The sequence below is a fragment of the Notechis scutatus genome, chromosome 2 (assembly GCF_049901735.1).
Source record: "Notechis scutatus isolate UNSWTSFEM ecotype Mainland chromosome 2, rNotScu1.2, whole genome shotgun sequence".
NCBI classification, from domain to species: Eukaryota; Metazoa; Chordata; class Lepidosauria; order Squamata; family Elapidae; genus Notechis; species Notechis scutatus.
In genome coordinates, this window is record NC_142010.1 from 99,191,788 (window position 1) to 99,211,112 (window position 19,325).

General features: G+C 37.1%; 1 protein-coding gene across 4 annotated transcripts in view; it reads left to right on the plus strand.

Annotated features, from left to right (window-relative positions):
* The window catches only part of GABRB2 (gamma-aminobutyric acid type A receptor subunit beta2), a 154,658-nt gene that overhangs the window by 75,351 nt on the left and 59,982 nt on the right, over positions 1-19,325 (plus strand). For all 4 annotated transcript variants that reach the window (XM_087955503.1, XM_087955502.1, XM_026681638.2 and 1 more), the window contains one exon: positions 1,557-1,639. In XM_087955503.1, coding sequence (XP_087811629.1) covers positions 1,557-1,639 — 83 coding nt within the window. The remainder of the gene's footprint in view (positions 1-1,556; positions 1,640-19,325) is intronic.

Sequence of the window (19,325 nt, forward strand, 5' to 3'; positions counted from 1 at the left end):
GGAGGATAATGGATTGGTTAATAATTGAATCCATGACTTTACAGGTGACGCAGCATAAGGAGATTGGTCTGTAATTTTCAACTAGGCTGGGGTCTCCCTTTTTGAAGATGGGGATGACCGTGGCTTGTGACCATAGGTTAGGCAAGGAGCTGGTCCTGAAAGATTTTTCAAAGATTATGCTTAGAGATTCGGCTATGGCAGTGGATAGCTTTTTAAAGAAGTAGGCACATATTCCGTCCGGTCCAATAGATAGAGATGGTTTTAGATTGCATAGTGCTATAATATTTACTTAAACAGATAGATACAGATAATCAAAGTTGGAAGGGACCTTGTAGGTCATCTAGTCCAAGCGGGAGACCCTACACCATTTCTGACAAATGGCGGTCCAATCTCTTCTTGAAAGTCTCAAGGGATAGCGCTCCCACAACTTCCGAGGGCAAGCTTCCATTGGTTGATTGTTCTCACTGTCAGAAAGTTTCTCCTTATTTCCAGGTTAAATCTCTCCTTGTTCAGTTTACATCCATTATTCCTTGTCTGGCCTACAGGCACTTTAGAAAATAGCTTGACCCCTTCCTCCCTGTGGCAGTCCCTCAAATATTGGAAGACTGCTATCATGTCTCCTCTGGTCCTTCTCTTTACTAGACTAGCCAAGCCCAGTTCCTGCAACCGTTCCTTGTATGTTTTAGCCTCCAGTCCCCTAAACCTGGTTGCTTTTCTCTGTACTTTTTCTAGAGTCTCAACATCTTTTTTATAATGTGGTGACCAATACTGGATGCAGTACTCTAGGTGTGGTCTTACTAAGGCTTTATAGAGTGGTATTAGTACTTCCCTTGATCTTGACTGTATCCCTCTGTTAATACAACTTAGGATTGCATTAGCTTTTTGGGCTGCTGCTACACACTGCTGAAACAATTATTTCTCTCTCTTAACTTCATATGCTGACTTAAAAATACAAATTAAAATGTCTTTGTGTGAGAGGGGTTTGTGAGATATTCACCATGTGTTTTTGTCAATCTCTAGAACTATGAGATTTTGAAGGAAATAGAGATTGCCTCAAAGCAGCTTTCCTTTCTCTTACAAATCCTAATACGCTCCTTAGTTTACTGAGGAGTTGCAGAAAATGAAATGAATAAATAGACACAATGATGGAAATAAACTGGAAATGCAACTGAAGACAGCTGAATACCTGTACCTATTACTGTAGTAATAGTTCTTTATGGCTTGGTACCAAATTACCTTCAGGAATGTGTTCCCTGGAATCAGTCAAACCAATTCGATCTTATCACTGTGTTTTTTTTATAGATTCTGGTTTGGGCTGTTACATGTTACTTATTAGTCTGTTTGTACAGAAAATATGAAGTTAATGTGAAATATAAAGTACAAAACTAATGTTCAAATAACGTCAACCAAAATTAACACATGGCTTTCTTGAAAATATACATATATTTCTTAACCTTGAGTGACATGGAATAGATGCATCAATTTTCCAGTCTTTTATCTAGATTTTAGCCAGGTTGAACAAATTAAAAAAATGTTTTCATCTCTGACTTTTCTAGAATTACAACAACAGCTGCATGCATGATGGATCTACGAAGATATCCCTTAGATGAACAAAACTGCACATTAGAGATAGAAAGTTGTAAGTATTTTTGTAAATGCTATTTTTGTTTGTTTAATTATCTGCAGCAATCCATATCACTCAGGTGACCTGCAGTATACAACCATTAAAAATAATACAAATATAGAATAAATACTGTAATCCAAATGAAAGTCATTAGTCAATTAAACAACCAAAGCATCCACAAGGGATCTAACCCAGGCCTGGGACAGGGAAGGAGCCATGGGGATCTCAGATGAAATGGTGTTCCAGAGGGCAGGCTCCATAACAGGTTCCAACTAGATCACATTATTTAACTGATGGTGTCATGGCCCTGTCGGAGCTTGGGTCCAAGGAGGAGGACGAGCTGGAGCCAGGGCCAATGGAGGAGGATGGCATGACCTCTCTGAACCCAAAGGAGCGACCAGAGGAGCAGGACAAGGCAGTCCTGGGTCCCTCAGGCCTTGGAGGAATGGCCGGCGATGGAGAGAGGGTGCAGGACAACCAAGCGAGGGAGGAGGGGAAGGAAAGAGTAGGCAGTGGAGTAGAGGAGTTATAGAGCTCTGGGGAGGAGTTATTGCCTCCCAATTTTTGAGCACAGAGGGTGGAAAGATGGTGGGATCAGCATAGGGCAAACCAACAGCTTGGGAAGAGAGTACCCCATCCCCCATCACAAGGCTTATTTGATTTAAAGAGACAATCTGGGTAGAGGCTCTTGTCAGAACAAGCATTGTCTTTTTCCAGCCATGCTTGCAATTGTCAACATCTTGCCACCTTGTCTTACTGTGCTTCGCCTTGCTTTGCTTGGGTTTCACTTGCCTTGCTTTGTCTGGCCTGGCTGTGGGCAAGTACTCAGCAACACAGCTCTGCTTTGGGTTGTGCTACAGCCTCAGTGACCCCTCCATGCAATGAGAACTCCCTGGAACCAAGTTTCCTGAACTATGTTTGCTGTCAGAACTGGCTGCTTCTCTGGACACAGCAGCCAGGAACTAGTGGAGGTGTATGTGTGTGTGTGTTTGGAGCATTGCTCTTGGACTTAAGGTGAACTGTGGGCACTTTGTGGTGGTGGGGGAAGTTGGGGCAATAAAAGGCAGTTAAGCCTTCGCTCCGCTATGTTGTTTTTGTGCCCAGCCCCAGGTCATCAAAGATAGCACCCAAAGCATGGCAATACTGTGAGACTGTATGCGGCATGTAGATACTACAGGAGATATACCGTATAATAATCAGATCTTATGTCATGAAGGACTTTATGGGAGATAATCAGCACTTTGATTTGCATTACAATTGTTTGCTCAATTCAGCTGGTTAACACATTTCTCTCACACTTTCTTTTAACTTTGTTGCTTCCATGTCTACATGGAAGAATATATTTTGGATGGAATAATGTTTCTGGCATAATTAAGAGCTTTTGTTTGGTTTATTTGATGAGCAATTTTCAGTTTTAAAAGTTTAATTCAAATGTTTTTGGCATTAATGAGAGAAGCATGAGGATTAATATCAATTCATTTTTATATACTGATTTTAATTTGATATATGTTTTATTTTTTAATAAACACTTTATATTTACTCTTGAATTCAGTGATATTTGTCATCTGGTAACTAATTTGCATCATAGCAAAATGTGGTATTTTCTGTGCTTTTTAAAAAATTCTTTTCTGGTGCACTGTACAGATTCATTGTACTGGATTCCTTTTTATTGCATGTATAATTATATCTTTTTATAATAGGTAATAAAATATTGTCAACTATTATATAATATGGCATTTTAGTTAATGAATTCAATTTATGCAAGCATTTGGGCAAGAAAAGAGTGCGCCAATAAAGCCTCAGACTTGAGTATCTTATTCAACCTTTGCAAAATCATGATTTGATTTCCATTCCTACTGTAATTTCATCTTGTCCCTTCTGGATGAAGCTTAGTAAAAATGTCATCTGTTTGTGGAACATGACATGCTGAATCCTTTTTATTTAGGAGACAATACAAACATAATATCATGATAACCAAACAATGTTACAAATTTCTATGAAAATATTTTCAAAATTAAAACAATAGTGTGAAAAAAAATTCAAAAAATATAATTTATAGCTTGAGACACATAAGAAATTTATGTTTTCTAGTTATCTATCCTATCTGAAACAGGTCTGTATTTTAGTCATTAGCTATTTTTCATCTTTACATTAGTCTTAACACAAGTCCCTTATAAAATGGTGCTTTCTGAATTCTCAAAATTCCCAGTATGGTACTTAGTAATCCTAATTTTATATATTCTGGATTCGAATTCTTCCATCTATATCTATATCTATATCTATATCTATATCTATATCTATATCTATATCTATATCTATATCTATATCTATATCTATATCTATATCTATATCTATATCTATATCTATATCTATCTATCTATCTATCTATCTATCTATCTATCTATCTATCTATTTATTTATGGTATTCAGCTTTGTTCGGGTATTTTCCCACGTCATTATAGTTGTGCTTTTGAAGTTTTAGCAACGTTTTGGCAGAATCTCATCTGCCATCATCAGGCTTCTGTATTGTGTTCGTCTGTGAGTCAGACTTTCACAGCCATTCACAGCCATTTGCTGTGTTCTGCTTGATTGGTGTTTCTAATATCTTCTGTCTGTTTTGTAGCTTTTTTTGTCTTGATTGGCTGGCAACATTGTGTTTCCTGCATTGGAGGCTTTTAGTGCGGCTTGGCTCTGAGTAAATGGACGGCTATCATTAATAGGAAGCTAGGTTTCATCTGGTTGCTGGTAGGGGTGTGTTTGAGCTGGAGGTATCAGAGGGAGTCTGTTTGTGCCCAGGTGTTTGCCTGGTTTGTGGTGTGGAGGTTTTTTTGTTTGAGAGTGCAGGCTTCCAGATGATTGACAGCCTGGTGGAGTCATCTCTTCTATTCATGCTTTCAGGTCTTTTTTCAATCTCTATGGCTTCTCTGATAATTCTGTGGCTGGGGTTTTCTATAGTGGCTAGGGTTTTGGTGCCATTGAAGTTGATGCTATGACCTGTGGCTTTCATGTGTTGGACTACTGAGGAGGTGTGTTCCAGGTTTTTTACTGCATTTTTGTGTTCATCTAGGAGGGTACTTATTCTTCTATTGGTCTGTCCAATGCATGTGGCAGGGCATGATGCACAGGGGACTTCGTATAGGCCTTGGTTTTCCAGGTCAATTTTATCTTTGGGGTTTCTTAGGATGGCTGCTATTTTTCTGTCTGTTTTGAAGGCAGTCTTCATGTGATGCCTGTGTAGTATCTTACTGATTTTGTCTGTAGTACCTCTTATGTAGGGCAGGACAGCTGTTCCATAGGTCTGTTTATCTTCTAGGTCTCCATTATGTCTCAGTGTGTTTTTCTGGATCAAGCCAGTGATTTTGCTTTTGTGGAAGCCATTGGCTGTCAGTACTTTAGTCAGGGTGCATAGTTCAGTCTTTATGTGTGTCTTGTCTGCCAGGCATTTGGTTCTAGCAATTAGTGTTTTGGCCACAGAGTTTATCTGTGGTGGGTGGTGGTGGGATTGGGCGTTGAGGTAGAGGTTGGTGTGTGTTTTCTTCTGGTATATGGTATGTCCTTGTGTGCCATCTGTTTTTTTGTAGATTAGTACATCTAGGAATGGTAGTTGTTTGTTTGTTTCCGTTTCCATGGTGAACTTGATTTTGGGGTGTGTGCTGTTTAGGTGTGTTAGGAAATTGTTTAGGTTTTCTTTTCCATGGGGCCAAATCACAAATGTGTCATCGATGTATCTTAACCATAGTTTGGGTTTGTGGGTGGCCTTAACCAGGGCTCTGGATTCGAATTCTTCCATGAACAGGTTTGCAATGATGGGTGACAGTGGTAATCCCATAGGGGCTCCTTCAGTTTGCTTGTATCTTTGTCCTTTGTATATGAAATATGTGTTGGTTAAGCGGTGTTCTGTTAGTTCCATGAGTTGTTTCGCTGGTTGGTATTTATTTTTGATGATTTCAAGAGTTTCTTTTATCGGGACTTGAGTGAATAGTGAAACCACGTTGAGACCATCAAATATATATATATATATAAATATATATCTCCAGAACAAAATGCTTAGCCGACGAACAACACCTAAAAACCGAACTACACACTCTCACTAACGTACTAACAGCCAATGGATTCCAAAGAAAGAAGATTACCCACCTAATCCAAAAAGAAACCCCAACCAAAATCCAAGACAGAGAACAAGAGAACGGTAAAGCCCTCCTCCCATGTATAAAAGGCACTACAGACAAAATCAGCAAGATCCTCCAAAAACACAACATTAAAACAGCATTCTGCATAAATAGAAAAATATCCACCATCCTAAGAAACCCTAAAGACAAAATCGAGTTAGAAAACCAAGGAGTATACGAAATCCCTTGCGCTGCATGCCCCACCACATACATCGGACAAACTAACAGAAGAATAAGTGCACGCATTGAAGAACACAAGAACTCAATCAAAAAAGAAGAACCGACCTCTTCCCTGGTCCAACACCTCAAAGCCACAGGACATGAGATTGACTTTAAAAATACTAGAACTATCGCCAAAACCAAACACTTCAACAACAGAATAATCAAAGAAGCCATAGAGATAGAAAAACGCCCACACAGCATGAATAAATGAGATGATACCTCCCGCCTACCAGCCATTTGGAAACCCGCCCTCATGAACAAGCGAGTACCTAAAATGAAGAATGACACCAGACCCACATGCACGAGGGCCACACAAGATGCTACCACCACATTTCCATGTAGAAAGCAGAGTCACACCCACACAGAAGATGAGACATGACCACAGACCAGAAGCCGTACTACGGCTGCATCACTACCCACTTCAAACCCCTCTGACCCATACATGAAGCGAACTGACGCCCACCATGAAGATGTGGCAAAACCACGAACGCGAAGCCAAACAGCAGCTCACCAGCTCAAATGCCCCAGCAACTAAGACTAACCTGAGCACAACCAAGCCCCCACCTGAACAGAACACACCCCCAGCCAATCAGAACACAGCCAACCCCCCAACCAATCGGAACACAGCCAAACCCCCAACCAATGAGAACACACCCCCACGCAATCAGAACACAGCCAAGCCCCCATCCAATCAAGTCACACCCCCACTAGCAGTTAAAAGTAAGAAGCAGCTGCAAGCTCACATTACTCCAAGAAGCACAAAGCCGAAGACCCAAGCCTGAAGATGGTGAATGAGACTTCATCGAAACGTCACCTAGATACTTCCAATTTTACGTGGGAGAAAACCCGAATAACCAAAGATATATATATATATATATATATATATATATTATATTATATTATATTATATTATATTATATTATATTATATTATATTATATTATATTATATTATATTATATTATATTATATTATATTATATTATATTATTTATTATATTATATTATATTTATTATATTATATTATATTATATTACATTACATTACATTATATTTATTATATTATATTATATTTATTATATTATATTTATTATATTATATTTGAGAGTCTGCTAGGTTCCAGAAGATAGTGGATATAAATTCCTGCCATCTTTAGGTCTTCTCAGTATCTGTAATGACATGTCATGAATAGTCTAGAAGGAATGGGGTGAAATGAATGCAAGAGCAGGGATAAAAATCAACTTTTGATTTTCTTCAGGCTTAATACAACCATCAAACCTCAGGCCCCAATGGCACCCTCTCTTCTAGCACAAATGCTTACTTAAATTGTACTATCTACTAAAGGTGCTATGCATGCAATAATTCTCAATAGCGTCTAGCATTCTTTTGGATAGGCTATCCAGATTTGGAGGCAGTGTAATAAATATTTTTTTTAAAAAAGATGAATTTCAAAACAGCGAAAACAGATTGTGCTGCATCATTAGTGTTATTAAGTACACACTGTAACCCATTTCTTTTCCCCGTTGTTCTTCCATGTTACAAGTGCATGGAAAACAAGATCATTTTATTTCTATAAAATTGAGAAAATACTTGCACCAAGTCAGAAGTCTACCCCATGTACATCATTATTCTCTTTATCAATTGGCAGTAAATTCACTGAATCAAGAATAAGATAAAGTTATCCCCTGTCCAGTCATGTCCGACTCTAGGGCATGGTGTTCATCTCCATTTCTTGGCCAAGGGAACAAGCATTTGCCAAACTGCTCATGTGCCCAGCATGGCTCTAAACCAAAGGCACATGGAATGGTGTTCTCTTCCCACCGAAGTTATACCCATTAATCTATTTGAATTTGCATGCTTTCGAACTGCCAGATGGGCAGGAGTTGGGGAAAGCAACAGGAGCTTAGCCCTTTGCATGGCATTCAGGTCTCAAACTCTATCTTCAGCTTTTCAATTGAAAGCTCAGCATCTTTAACCACTGAGCCATTGCGCCTCCAAAGGAATCTAGAGTACATAGCAATAAACCTGGATTTCATCCGGTGTTTTATGTATAGTTAATTTGGGGGGTGGGGGGTGGACATAACTATTAAAAAAGATGTAACAGTAATAAAATAATATATGGAGTAATATTGGTGTAGATTAACTTTTTATTATATTTCATATTTCTTAAACACTCGTCTCCTTCAAAGAGGGGGGCTCTTGATTGTTTTAAATTCTATAGGTGCATCAAACAAGCAGTAATGACCTAGAATTAAGAAGAGTAACATGATCTTTTTAAGAAAAAAACATTTTCAATTTACTTACACTTGCCTGAGAAAGCATTAGCACAACCTACAAAGTATATTGCCAGCTGTGTGCTTTTTTATAAAGTATCAGCGGGATGGAATGTCTTAGATTTCATTTAGCTCAGTGCTTAGTATCTCTGAGCAAAGGAAATGCAATACCTTCCCAAACAGACAAATTAGGTCATAAAGAAGCTCTGAAAATGCACATTCAGGAATGTTTAAATAATAGAACTCTACTTAAAGGGCAAAGCAAAAAAATGAAAATTGTTCTTAGTGTTTCAATAAAGTAAATATATGAAAATGAAACAGGGAATTTGGGGGAAATTCTACTTAGGGAATAGTATTGTTTATGCCTAGCATGACATCTGGATATTCATGTAAGTTCAAAATTACAGGAAAATGGGGGGAAGGTGAAACAAAAAAATAAAACAGAAATTGTACAATTAAAGAAAAACAGATTTTACACCATTAGAAAGCATTTTTAAAAAACAATACAAGATTATATGATTATTAGTTTATGTAGTTTTGTTTTGAAGTCCTAATATTAATGGTTTAGTTCAATTAGATGCATATCTTTTCAGACTTTCACTTAATGTAGGTGAGCTTGCAATCCAAAATCATGTGGCTCACATGCAGTTCAGAAGTAGGGATCACTAGCAAAATCAGATCCACTTCTGATGAGCCACTTCTTGCAGTTTTGTTTACATGTAAGATCTATAAATGTTCCCCAACATTTCTGTCTATGTCTTCCCCATCTTTTATTTCAATACATGTAGTTTAAATCTTTTTAAATTTTTGTCCAAATAACTTTGGTGCAAACAATGGCATTACCCCATATTTTTCTCATTAAGAAACTATTATTTTCTTATCCCTATTTTCAGTTTTTAACCTATTAGATATATGTTAGAAAATCAAGTTTCTTTCCCTTTGCAGTTCACAACGAAGTGAATCTTCTTATTAAAAATAGAAACTGGAGCAGCAGAAAACTTTAATGCACAGCTACAATATTATGGCTTTTAAATAACATAATTTACATGTAAAAAATATAATACAAGAGCTATAAATTACACCAGAAAATCATGTAAACTTTTTTTTAAGTTACATTTATTTATTTTGATAATCTTTTAGTAGTTATCATTCTTATATCTCAAAAAGCTTTTCCCAACGTGTGTGTAGTATCCACCATGGATTTTCTTTCTGCACGAACAGAGCTAGTTGAACTTCTGGTAAACATATCTATTTTTCATCATAGTCTTTATGTGACATACTTAGGTGTTTGCCCCTGTGCAGGCCTACTGGAATCTATCATAGCTAAGACTTTATAAATCTTTGCATGTCATGAGACACAGTTCTTGATTCCTTTTAGCTCCTTTTCTACTGTCACAGCAGCTTTATTATCAAGATTTTGTAAATCCACTTAACTGAGACATTTCCCTTTCCCTTCCTCTCCTTTCCTCCTTTTCTCTAAACTGAGAGAGTGACCATTTATTACTATTTGTATAGCTGTTATGTATGCTAAAGCAAACCCATTTACTCTTGTCTGGTTCCCATTATAGCAAAACAAAATTCCTAGCCCAATTCAGTTCTTGTACACAAATCTCTACCCTTCAAATCTTTCAACATAAGCAAAGTGGAGAACAATCCATTCAATTCTCCGGTACTGGGAAAGTAAATGGACACCTAAATCTGAATAATCTTCAAATTTGCTCTCAGAAAAAGAAATAGGTAACCAACCTGGAAATTAGAAAATAGCAACTGCTATTCCAAGTAATTATTCATTATTGCTTGTTCAGAAGTCTTACAGATTCAACAAATAATTGAATCAATCAAGGACATACAGCTTTCAGGCCATTCATTCCAATTCATATGACTCAGTAGTTCTATCTCCTGTATCAATATTGTTACAGGCAGTATCATAAATTTGGCATTGATCAGCCTAATGAAAAAAAATTGGGATACCTAGGAATTATACCTTTCTTGCCCAGTATTGCAAGACTCATGTTTGGTAATATCTTATGTTACCATGGAAACACCTGTATTTGTTTTTGGATTCTAAACATTATAATACAAAATTAGACTACAGAATTCAAAAAGAGACCAATAATGTGTAATTGATGCTGCTTCAAACCATTACCTCTCTAAGATGAAATAAATTCATTATTATAAAAAGGAGCCATTGAACCATATCTCTTACACAGTCAGAGCTTCAGTTCCCATTATTTCCAAAATGTAACAAACAATTCTGCCCCATTGCCAGATATTCAGAAGTATGTTTGTTCCTGGAATTTCAGAATGCTACCATGGTAAAATATCTCCCCTCTTCCTGAAAAGTAAGATTTGGTTCACTATAATAGACCTAAAGAGCTACCACTGTAATCATCTCCTTTTCCTTGAGATTTTTGTTGAGAGGACAAGCTTTTCAATTCAAAGTTCTTCTGTTAAGATTATCTAGATTCCATTGAGTATTTGCAAAATACATTTAGATAGTCGCGACTTATTTAAAAATTCAAATAGGATTTATGTTCAGGAGAAGAATACAAGTAGTTCTTGACTTACGACTGTAATTGGGACTGGAAATCCTATCAAGTTATTATGGCCATAGGTCATTGCACCCACATGACCAGAAGTAATTTTATAGCCTATTTTTCAGCAGCTGTTAAGCAAGCACTATGGTCATTAAGTAAACATATTCATTTCAGAACATCACAAATAGCAGTGATATGACTGTAGAACATAAAGCTGACTTGTCAAACATGTGGTCACATGACCTATGTATCAACCATTTACTATGGCAAGAGTGCTTTACAGGACATGGAGCACCCATTTCATGAGCAGAGGTTGCCACCAGTGGTCCATGGACCACTGATATCCACGAGAAAATTTTGGTGGTCCACAGAGCACCCGTGTCTGCAACAGGGGTGATACCGGCGGCAGATGGACTGATGCATGCAGGGAGAGAGGGTAGCACACGGGAAATTGCGGTATTGGAGCCCTTCCCAATCTCCCGCACCCCTCCCCTTAGGAGCCACAAAGCGCTTGCCACCGCTCTGGCAGCCGCAAGCCTCCTCCTACCATGCTTCTCTTCCTCCTCACCAGAAGCGCTCACATGCCCAGTGAGAAGGAGGAGGCTTGGTGGATGCCAGAGAGGCAGTGAGCGCTTGCGGATCCTGAGGAGGGTCAAGCCCCCTCACAATATCTTCACCTGAGGGCATCACTGGCAGCCACTTCCTGTGGCTCAAGAGGTCCGTGCTCTTCCCACTGCTGCTCAGCCTCCTCAATGCATGGAGGGAGGAGGCAGCAGTCATGACACAGGTTTGCTAGAGAGACTGCAGGATTGCCCCACCTCCCTGCCAGCCATATGGTCTTCAGCACGTGGCTCATCAGCCTCCAGACATCAGATTACCACCACCCTGCACCAGTTCAGAGGTTCCTTTCCCCTCACCCCTCACCCCCCACCCCCGAGGACAGAGAGAGGGGGGAAGAGAGAGAGAAGACACAGAGAGAGACAGAGAGGGGGAGAAAGAGAGGGGGAGAGGGAAAGAGAGAGAGAGAGAGAAGACACAGAGAGAGAGAGAGAGAGAAGAGAGAGAGGGGAAAGAGTGATGAGAGAGAGGGAGGGAGAACAAGGGGGAGAGGGAAAGAGAGAGAGACAAGACAAAGAGAGGGAGAGAGAGGGGACAAAGGGAGAAAAAGAGGGGGAGAGGGAAAGAGAGAGACGACACAGAGAGAGAGGGACAAAGGGAGAGGGAAAGAAGACAGAGAGAGGGGGGGAGAAAGGGCGAAAGAGAGAGGGAAAGAGAGAAAGACAAGACACATAGAGAGAGAGAAAGAGGGAGAGAAAGAGAGAGAGAGAGAGAGACAAGTCAGAAAGAGAGAAAGAGAGAGATGAAAGATCCCGGTATTTTTTTTTCTGTGGGAAATGGGTCCAACTGACTCTTTGAGTATTTAAGGTTGCAGAAACAGGCAGCCAAGCTAAGTGCTTGAAGGACCCCATCCTGTCAGGCGCTTCAGCGAGCAGCATGCTGGATTCATATTAGTGGTCCACGGGATTTAAAATTATGAATTTGGTGGTCCCTGAGGTCCAGAAGGTTGGAGACCCCTGTTCTAAAGGTCCATCCTATGAAGAGAAAACTTAATATTGTTGTCAATGCTGTAACTACAATTTCCCTATGTTGTAAATAGGGAAGCCTGTTGTTTGGAAAGACTAAATCTAAATGATATGTCCTTTTTAATCATAAACCACAAGTAATCATAGCAAGGAAGAGAATGATTGTCATTCAATTTAATATCTGAGTTAATAATAACTCTGTAAGAACTTATTTATTCACTTCTCCATTGTTTTGCCTTAAACATGCAGCATGGTTGTTCTGGAATCAAGAGGAAGTAATCATTTTACATAGCTAAAATATTATAAATCAAACATTACTAGGAAAAAGGTGAAATAAAGCAAACAAAAATGCCACACAAATTCATTGTTTATTATGTAGAATAGAACAGAACAGAACAGAATAGAATAGAATAGAATCTTTATTGATTAAATCATTTGACCATATCAAATTCAGCTTATTATTTTGAAATGGTATATACTCCATTCGATTTTTAAAAAACACATTATAATACTTTGTCCTTTACATGTACAAACATAACATTTTTCTTTAGTTTGATTATCAAAATTTTACTGTACCTAACAGGCAAATCAAAGTGTAACATTCCCCCACCACAGAGATGATGTTTCTGCCAGCTCCTCAAACCCGAGTCACCTTGGATATACATATTCATTTAACAGACCATCTTAACAATAAGTTTTCCTGCCAAATTCTACTTAAGTGCTCTCTGGATACCGAAAGCATGACATACTAGGTGTCATATCCAGGTCATGAATTTTGAGTTGCCTCTCTCACCTAGCATCTTCCATAATATATTTAATTTTAATCTAGAATATTATATTAAAAAATAGTTACGCTTTCAAAATATTGACTTTTTAAGGCCCTCTTGAAAACAGAGCTATCCCGTACTAGTCTACGACATTCCAAAAATGCAATTGAAAATTTAAGTTAACATTAAGCTAAAAGCTATCAAACTATATAACGTATATTTAAAAAAATAGAAAAACAAGTAATTTAAAAACTCTGCTGCAACATAGATTTTAACATTTTATTGTTTAGGCTCTATAAGATTTTTTCACCTGATTTTTTTTTAAGTAGATGCTAGTATATCTCAGATATACTTTCCAGAGCCAGGAATCCATCATCCACATATGAAGGCATCTGGATAGACATTTAGACTATCAGAAGATAGTCTAAAAATTCTACCATAAACAAATCCATTCCTCCAGATAAGTCTGATAAAGAAGTTTATTAATTAAAATCACTACCTCACCAGAAATGAACTGGATCAGAAAAAAAAAAAACTACCAAAACAATAGAAATAGCAATAGCACTTAGACATATATACCACTTTATAGTGCTTTACAGCCTCCTCTACGCGGTTTACCGAGTCAGCATATTGGGTCCTTATATTATGATGTAATATATTCATAATCCCCAGATCTGTATCCTAGAAGTAATATTTTGCATTAACTATAGGCTCCAGATTATCTTCAAATGCAGACTGATATAAAACATAAAATAAAAAGGAGATCACAAAGGTATGGGATGCTAAATGACAGAGCCAGTCTCTGTAATACTTTAGCTGCAACATCAGTTTGGCAGATTAAAATAATAATAACAGTGATAATGATGTAAGTAAGAACTATGCAAGGAATTGGAGAGGAGAGGAGGAGGACTCTTTTACAACAAAGATGAATTTAGATGCACCCATAAACTGTAAATGTGACTCTATAGGAGTATTATTTGTTTTTTCCAGGACAAATAATAGAACATTTATCTCATCTGGCTTGAGTTTCAATTTATTAATCTTCATTTGGTGTATGAACAGAGTTATATGTACATAAGTATTTTACTGCCTTACCTAGAAGGAGGAGAAGCAGAGCTTTCTTTGTATTATTAGCTTACTAATTGTACTTCACCCTTAATCTTTGAATTATCTTACTATGTTTTCAGAAAGCTGCTAAACAGCATCATGAATCTTGATTTTTGAGTTGCTTTGAATTAGTTTGCCATATAAAATGTATGTATGAATGAATGAATGAATGTAAGTCAGTAGCAACCTACCAAATATCGTTTGGTGAGGAGAACCTTCTGTAGACAGCTATCCAAACAAAGTTATTCTTTTTCTCATAAGACAGCCTCTGTCGAGGATATTACTACTGAAGACATTGAAAGCTACAGATAGATCAAGAAACTGTGCAAGATAATTTCCTGCTGTTTTTACATCTCACAAGGAGACAAATGTAATAAAAATGTAATTTCTCTGCCCAAAGCCAGCCTAATCCTCAGTTAAGTCTTTATACATTTACTAATTCAAGACTATGTGTTTATTACTATTACTGTTATTGATAATAATAAAGTTTTGCACTGCTCTTCCTTGAGAAGGATTCAGATTAGTAGATCTGATAAACCATTATCTGATCCAATAAGTAGATTTTTGTCCAAGTCCCAAGTCATTGATTTTCAGGGGCTTTGTATATTGGTTGGGATATTAAGTAATCAGAAACTAGGTTTGGGTTAAAGTGGCCACGCTGTTATGTTACATGAATTTATTGTTTTACTTTAGATTCCAGCTTGTATCTTCCTTGCAAACTAATGTTAACCCAATTCTATCTTTCAATAAATAGTTTCTTAAAGACCTATTTGGCTGAACATAGTCAATAGTATACATTTAAATCCTTATATTTTCTTCCAGCGATACAGTTCATTTGCAGGAAGCTTTTTAGCTAAAAGTTACAATGAATTCATTAGAGTGATTCTAGCTGGAACTAAACAAAAAATTCAGTCCCATTACTTTCAGATCAAACAATTAAATAACAAGATTTTGATATGCTGGGTTACTTTGTATACCTGCCCACACCTACTTTTCACATTCTTCATCTGTACATTAGAACTGAATATAGGTATATTAGGGAAAATATGAATGAAAACATTGTTTTAGGAAAAAGCAGTCTACTAGGGTCCTGCCAAAAATTGTATCTTTGAAACTGCCATTTGTCTTGGCAAAGAATTTTCCATTGATACTGGGAATTTCTTGTATAAAATTATTGTTCTGTCTGTTATAGCTGTACTACCCAATCATTTTTTGCCCCATTGATGTTGTTTGCTAAGTTTACATATATTGTACCAAACATTTAAAATTTGTTTAAATATATTAGCTCTCCTGAGGATTTAGGTAGGAAAAATGCCAGACCACAGAGAATATTTTCAGGAGCAAAACACAGATAACTACTGCTTAAAATGTATACTGTATTTTCAAAGCTCTACATACATACATACATATACACATACACACATCGCATATATGTGTACACACACACACACACACACACACACACCAGAGAGAAATGAGAAAATCATTGAGACCTGTTCTTTTCATCATGATTTTTTTACTATGGTACATTAAAAGCCATGCTTCATGAATATTACTAAAAGCTGGAATGTAAAAGCTGTTTAAATGCTTGGTTAAAAAAAAAAAATAGAAGCCATCAGGACAAGCTCATCTTGTTATGATTATACAGAGGCATCCATATAATTTTCTTGAAACTAGTACATAACTAGGTTGCCTTTCCCTTCATTCTGCCCGGTGGTTAGTAAATAATAATAGCTATGATATGAAGTGTATACAGTGGGAGGTAAGAACAACATGATACCAAAAGATCAAAATTATCTCAGAGACTTCCAAAAGAAATCAGGAGACTGAATAATGCATTGTTAATATACGCTATAATTATTCAATTGGTTACTGTCTCAAAAGCATTTTCACAGTATTTCTACTTGTTTTAAACTTTAAAACCTAAAATTAAAAGGCATCTCTTGTACAGTAGCATATGCTAAGGTTTGCTAGAAGTAACTTTGGAAAGGATGTCAACTGTCATGCCTTAGAATGTTACGTTTTGATGAAAATGTCAGAAAAAAATTGCTTGGAGGGGGTGGGCAAAGGAATGAATCAGCTTAATCCATAGAAATCTTCTGTGAGGATGGTGATGTAAGGTTTATTTGATGTAAGGAATTCCTCCTCCAGTCATGTTAGCTCAGGAATTCTGGCTATCCAGAATGAATAAAAGCATTCTATGCCAAGCATTTGTTTTGTTAAAAAAGGATAGTTTATACATTATTTTTATAGTCAGTATAAAAGCAATTAATATGGAGAGCTCCTACTGAGAAACACAGATCTCTCTTTAGAATGAAACTTAACTGATCGAGGGTATTGACATCTCTCTTTAGAATGAAACTTAACTGATCGAGGGTATTGACATCTCTCTTTCCTCCCCAGTCCCCAGGCCATTGCAAATGTTGCTTCCCACATTAATTGATTTCATATTGACTATAAAAATAAAAATAAAAGGTACAAAATAAATGCTGGAGCTAGAATTCATTCAATTATTCAGGAAAGCTGAGCAACAACTCAATTTGGAAATAAACTGACTGTAATTTAAACGATCACTGAACATATTATGCATCACAATCTGAAGACAGAAAACCAGAACTATGAAACATATGAAGCATGGTAGCCAGCTTTTTTGTACATGGGCCAAATGGTGACCAGGTATTCACGTGTATGCATAGTGTGTAATAGTCAAATTGCACAAAAGTTCTAAAAATAGAGCAGTGGTATAAATTGGGACTGCCTATATATAATTAATAAATAAATTGCCACTGACCCTTAAAAAGGAATTAAAGAATTTATCAGAATTTGATACAAAAAAACTATTCATCCATAACAAGAGGGTATTAAAAAGTAGATGCAATAAATGAAATTTAACTTATGTAGTTTTGTGGCACCTACATTACCTCCAGTAACTTTTTGCAGTGTCTGCTGTACCCATGAAGTTAACAGGGCCAATGTTGGCTCTTTTTGTATACCTAGAGGACTTTAGGAGACAAAAGAGATGTCCTAAGACTAGCACAGGCTGACAGCAGCCACCTGACTTCTGAAAACTGCCATGTTCATAAACCAGTTTTGAACTGTCTCTTCCAAAGATAGATGTACAAGGACAGCCCAAAGAAAGCACAGAAAACTGAATGTAGCAGGCTGAAAACCATTGCATGGTCCTGAGGTAAACAAATATATAGATGAGAATTAGGGAAAAGACTAGCATTTGAGTCCCAAAGGTGCTTTTTTTCCAAGAGTTACCTCCTGAAAAAAGCACCTTTGGTACAACCATGACCTGGATAACTGAAAATCTCCATAAACACTAGCATTGGAGATATAAGAAATTAGGTGTATATATAGTGACACCTAAGCAGACCTCCGATCTCTCTGGTTCCAAAATTCTTCAAATATACTTCCCAGGTGCAACTGAGCTATCAAAGGCTTTAAAATGCATATAAACAAACCATTAGATAGGACTCAGCATCCTTCAGACATCTTGGTGAATTCTCTGTAATTTTTCAGCCACTTACAATCTTCCATATAAGGAAAGTCAGAAGCAAACCTGTTAATTTCTGCAGATACCTTATCTACCTCTTTGCAGCCCTCCAAAAAGCTAAATTATTTACAAAGCTTTGGAAGATTTAGTTTCAACAATATTACAGGGTTGAACTCAAGGCTGGTTTGATTCAATGCCTGCCCAGTCATTTATGAATCTGTGAAGAGTAGAGAATGAGGCCATGGACACAGCCCTACCTCTCTGTACCGGGGCTGAGTTGAATATAAGTACAGATCTTTTCTGATCTGGAATCTAAATAAAGCTAGGATCTGGACCTGCCATGTGGAATAGAATCACCTTAGAGCTCTGGACACTGTTCACCTTTTGGAGACCTAGCTGTTTCTCCAGCATTTGGCCAGGAAGATAGGCAAGCTGTGATACTGATATAGTTTTTTATTATTGGGATGTATTATTTTCCTCAGGAATTATGGTTCACTGTTGTTGTAGCTATTGTTTTAATCCTCGTATCTTTCCCAGAACAAATATTGTGAAATAGGTAGCCATATAAAGCATTTATTAAATTATAAAATGAATACACATGGAGAGCTGTCCTTGTATTAAAGTAGCTCTTTAGGCTTCCTGAATATATGGAGGCTGGATGCAGGTGAGGATTGGGCTATACGTGTGCTGCTATTCTTTATCCACATGTTCAATAGAAATTTATTTATTTATTAAATTTATATGCCGCCCATCTCACTATCCAAAGCATCACTGAACTGCTGAATACTGGAAAAAAAAAAAAAAACGGGTTTTCAAAACTAGCCAAGTCTACTTTGGATTCAGGATTTAGCCATATTTCCACTAAATGCACAGTCAATACTCTTACATATTCCAAATAACATTTTCCAAAACAGAATTTCAGCCTCTGTGCTGGAAAGTAAAATTAACTAAATCTTCTTAGCAATTTAACAACATGAAAACAACTAATGTTCTAAACAATGAGACGAGTGCTTCTACAGAAACAGGTAAGTTATTGATGGCAAGTGACAAGAAAAATAATTTTATTGTTCTATTATTCAAGAGTTCAGGGATTTGGGGGGAGTAGATAATTAGTTTAATTTGCTGAGTGAGAGTTCATCTAGAGTGTCCAATTGCTCTAGGTGTGAAAACAACTGGAAGGAAATTGTCTTCAACACATAGACATGTGGTATTTTTAAAGCACGAATTATGCCCCAAATGCTCTCTTATGAGGGGAAACTGCTATTCTGACACATTTTTTGAGAATACAGCTTAAATAAAGAGCATTGATAAGCTTAAAATGATGACTGATGATGAAATCCATTTCCAAGTCAGAGCAATGACAATATTATTTATTGATTTGACTTTTCTATCCTCATCTATTTTCATGTGCCTTCAGGTCTGTATATATGCATCTGTCAATATGCTTCCTTCACAATAATTAACTCTTGTAAACTGGGCCATAAAACCAAGTCTGCTGCTAAAAGATCAAATTATCCAATAACCTTGGGATTTAGAAAAACAAAATA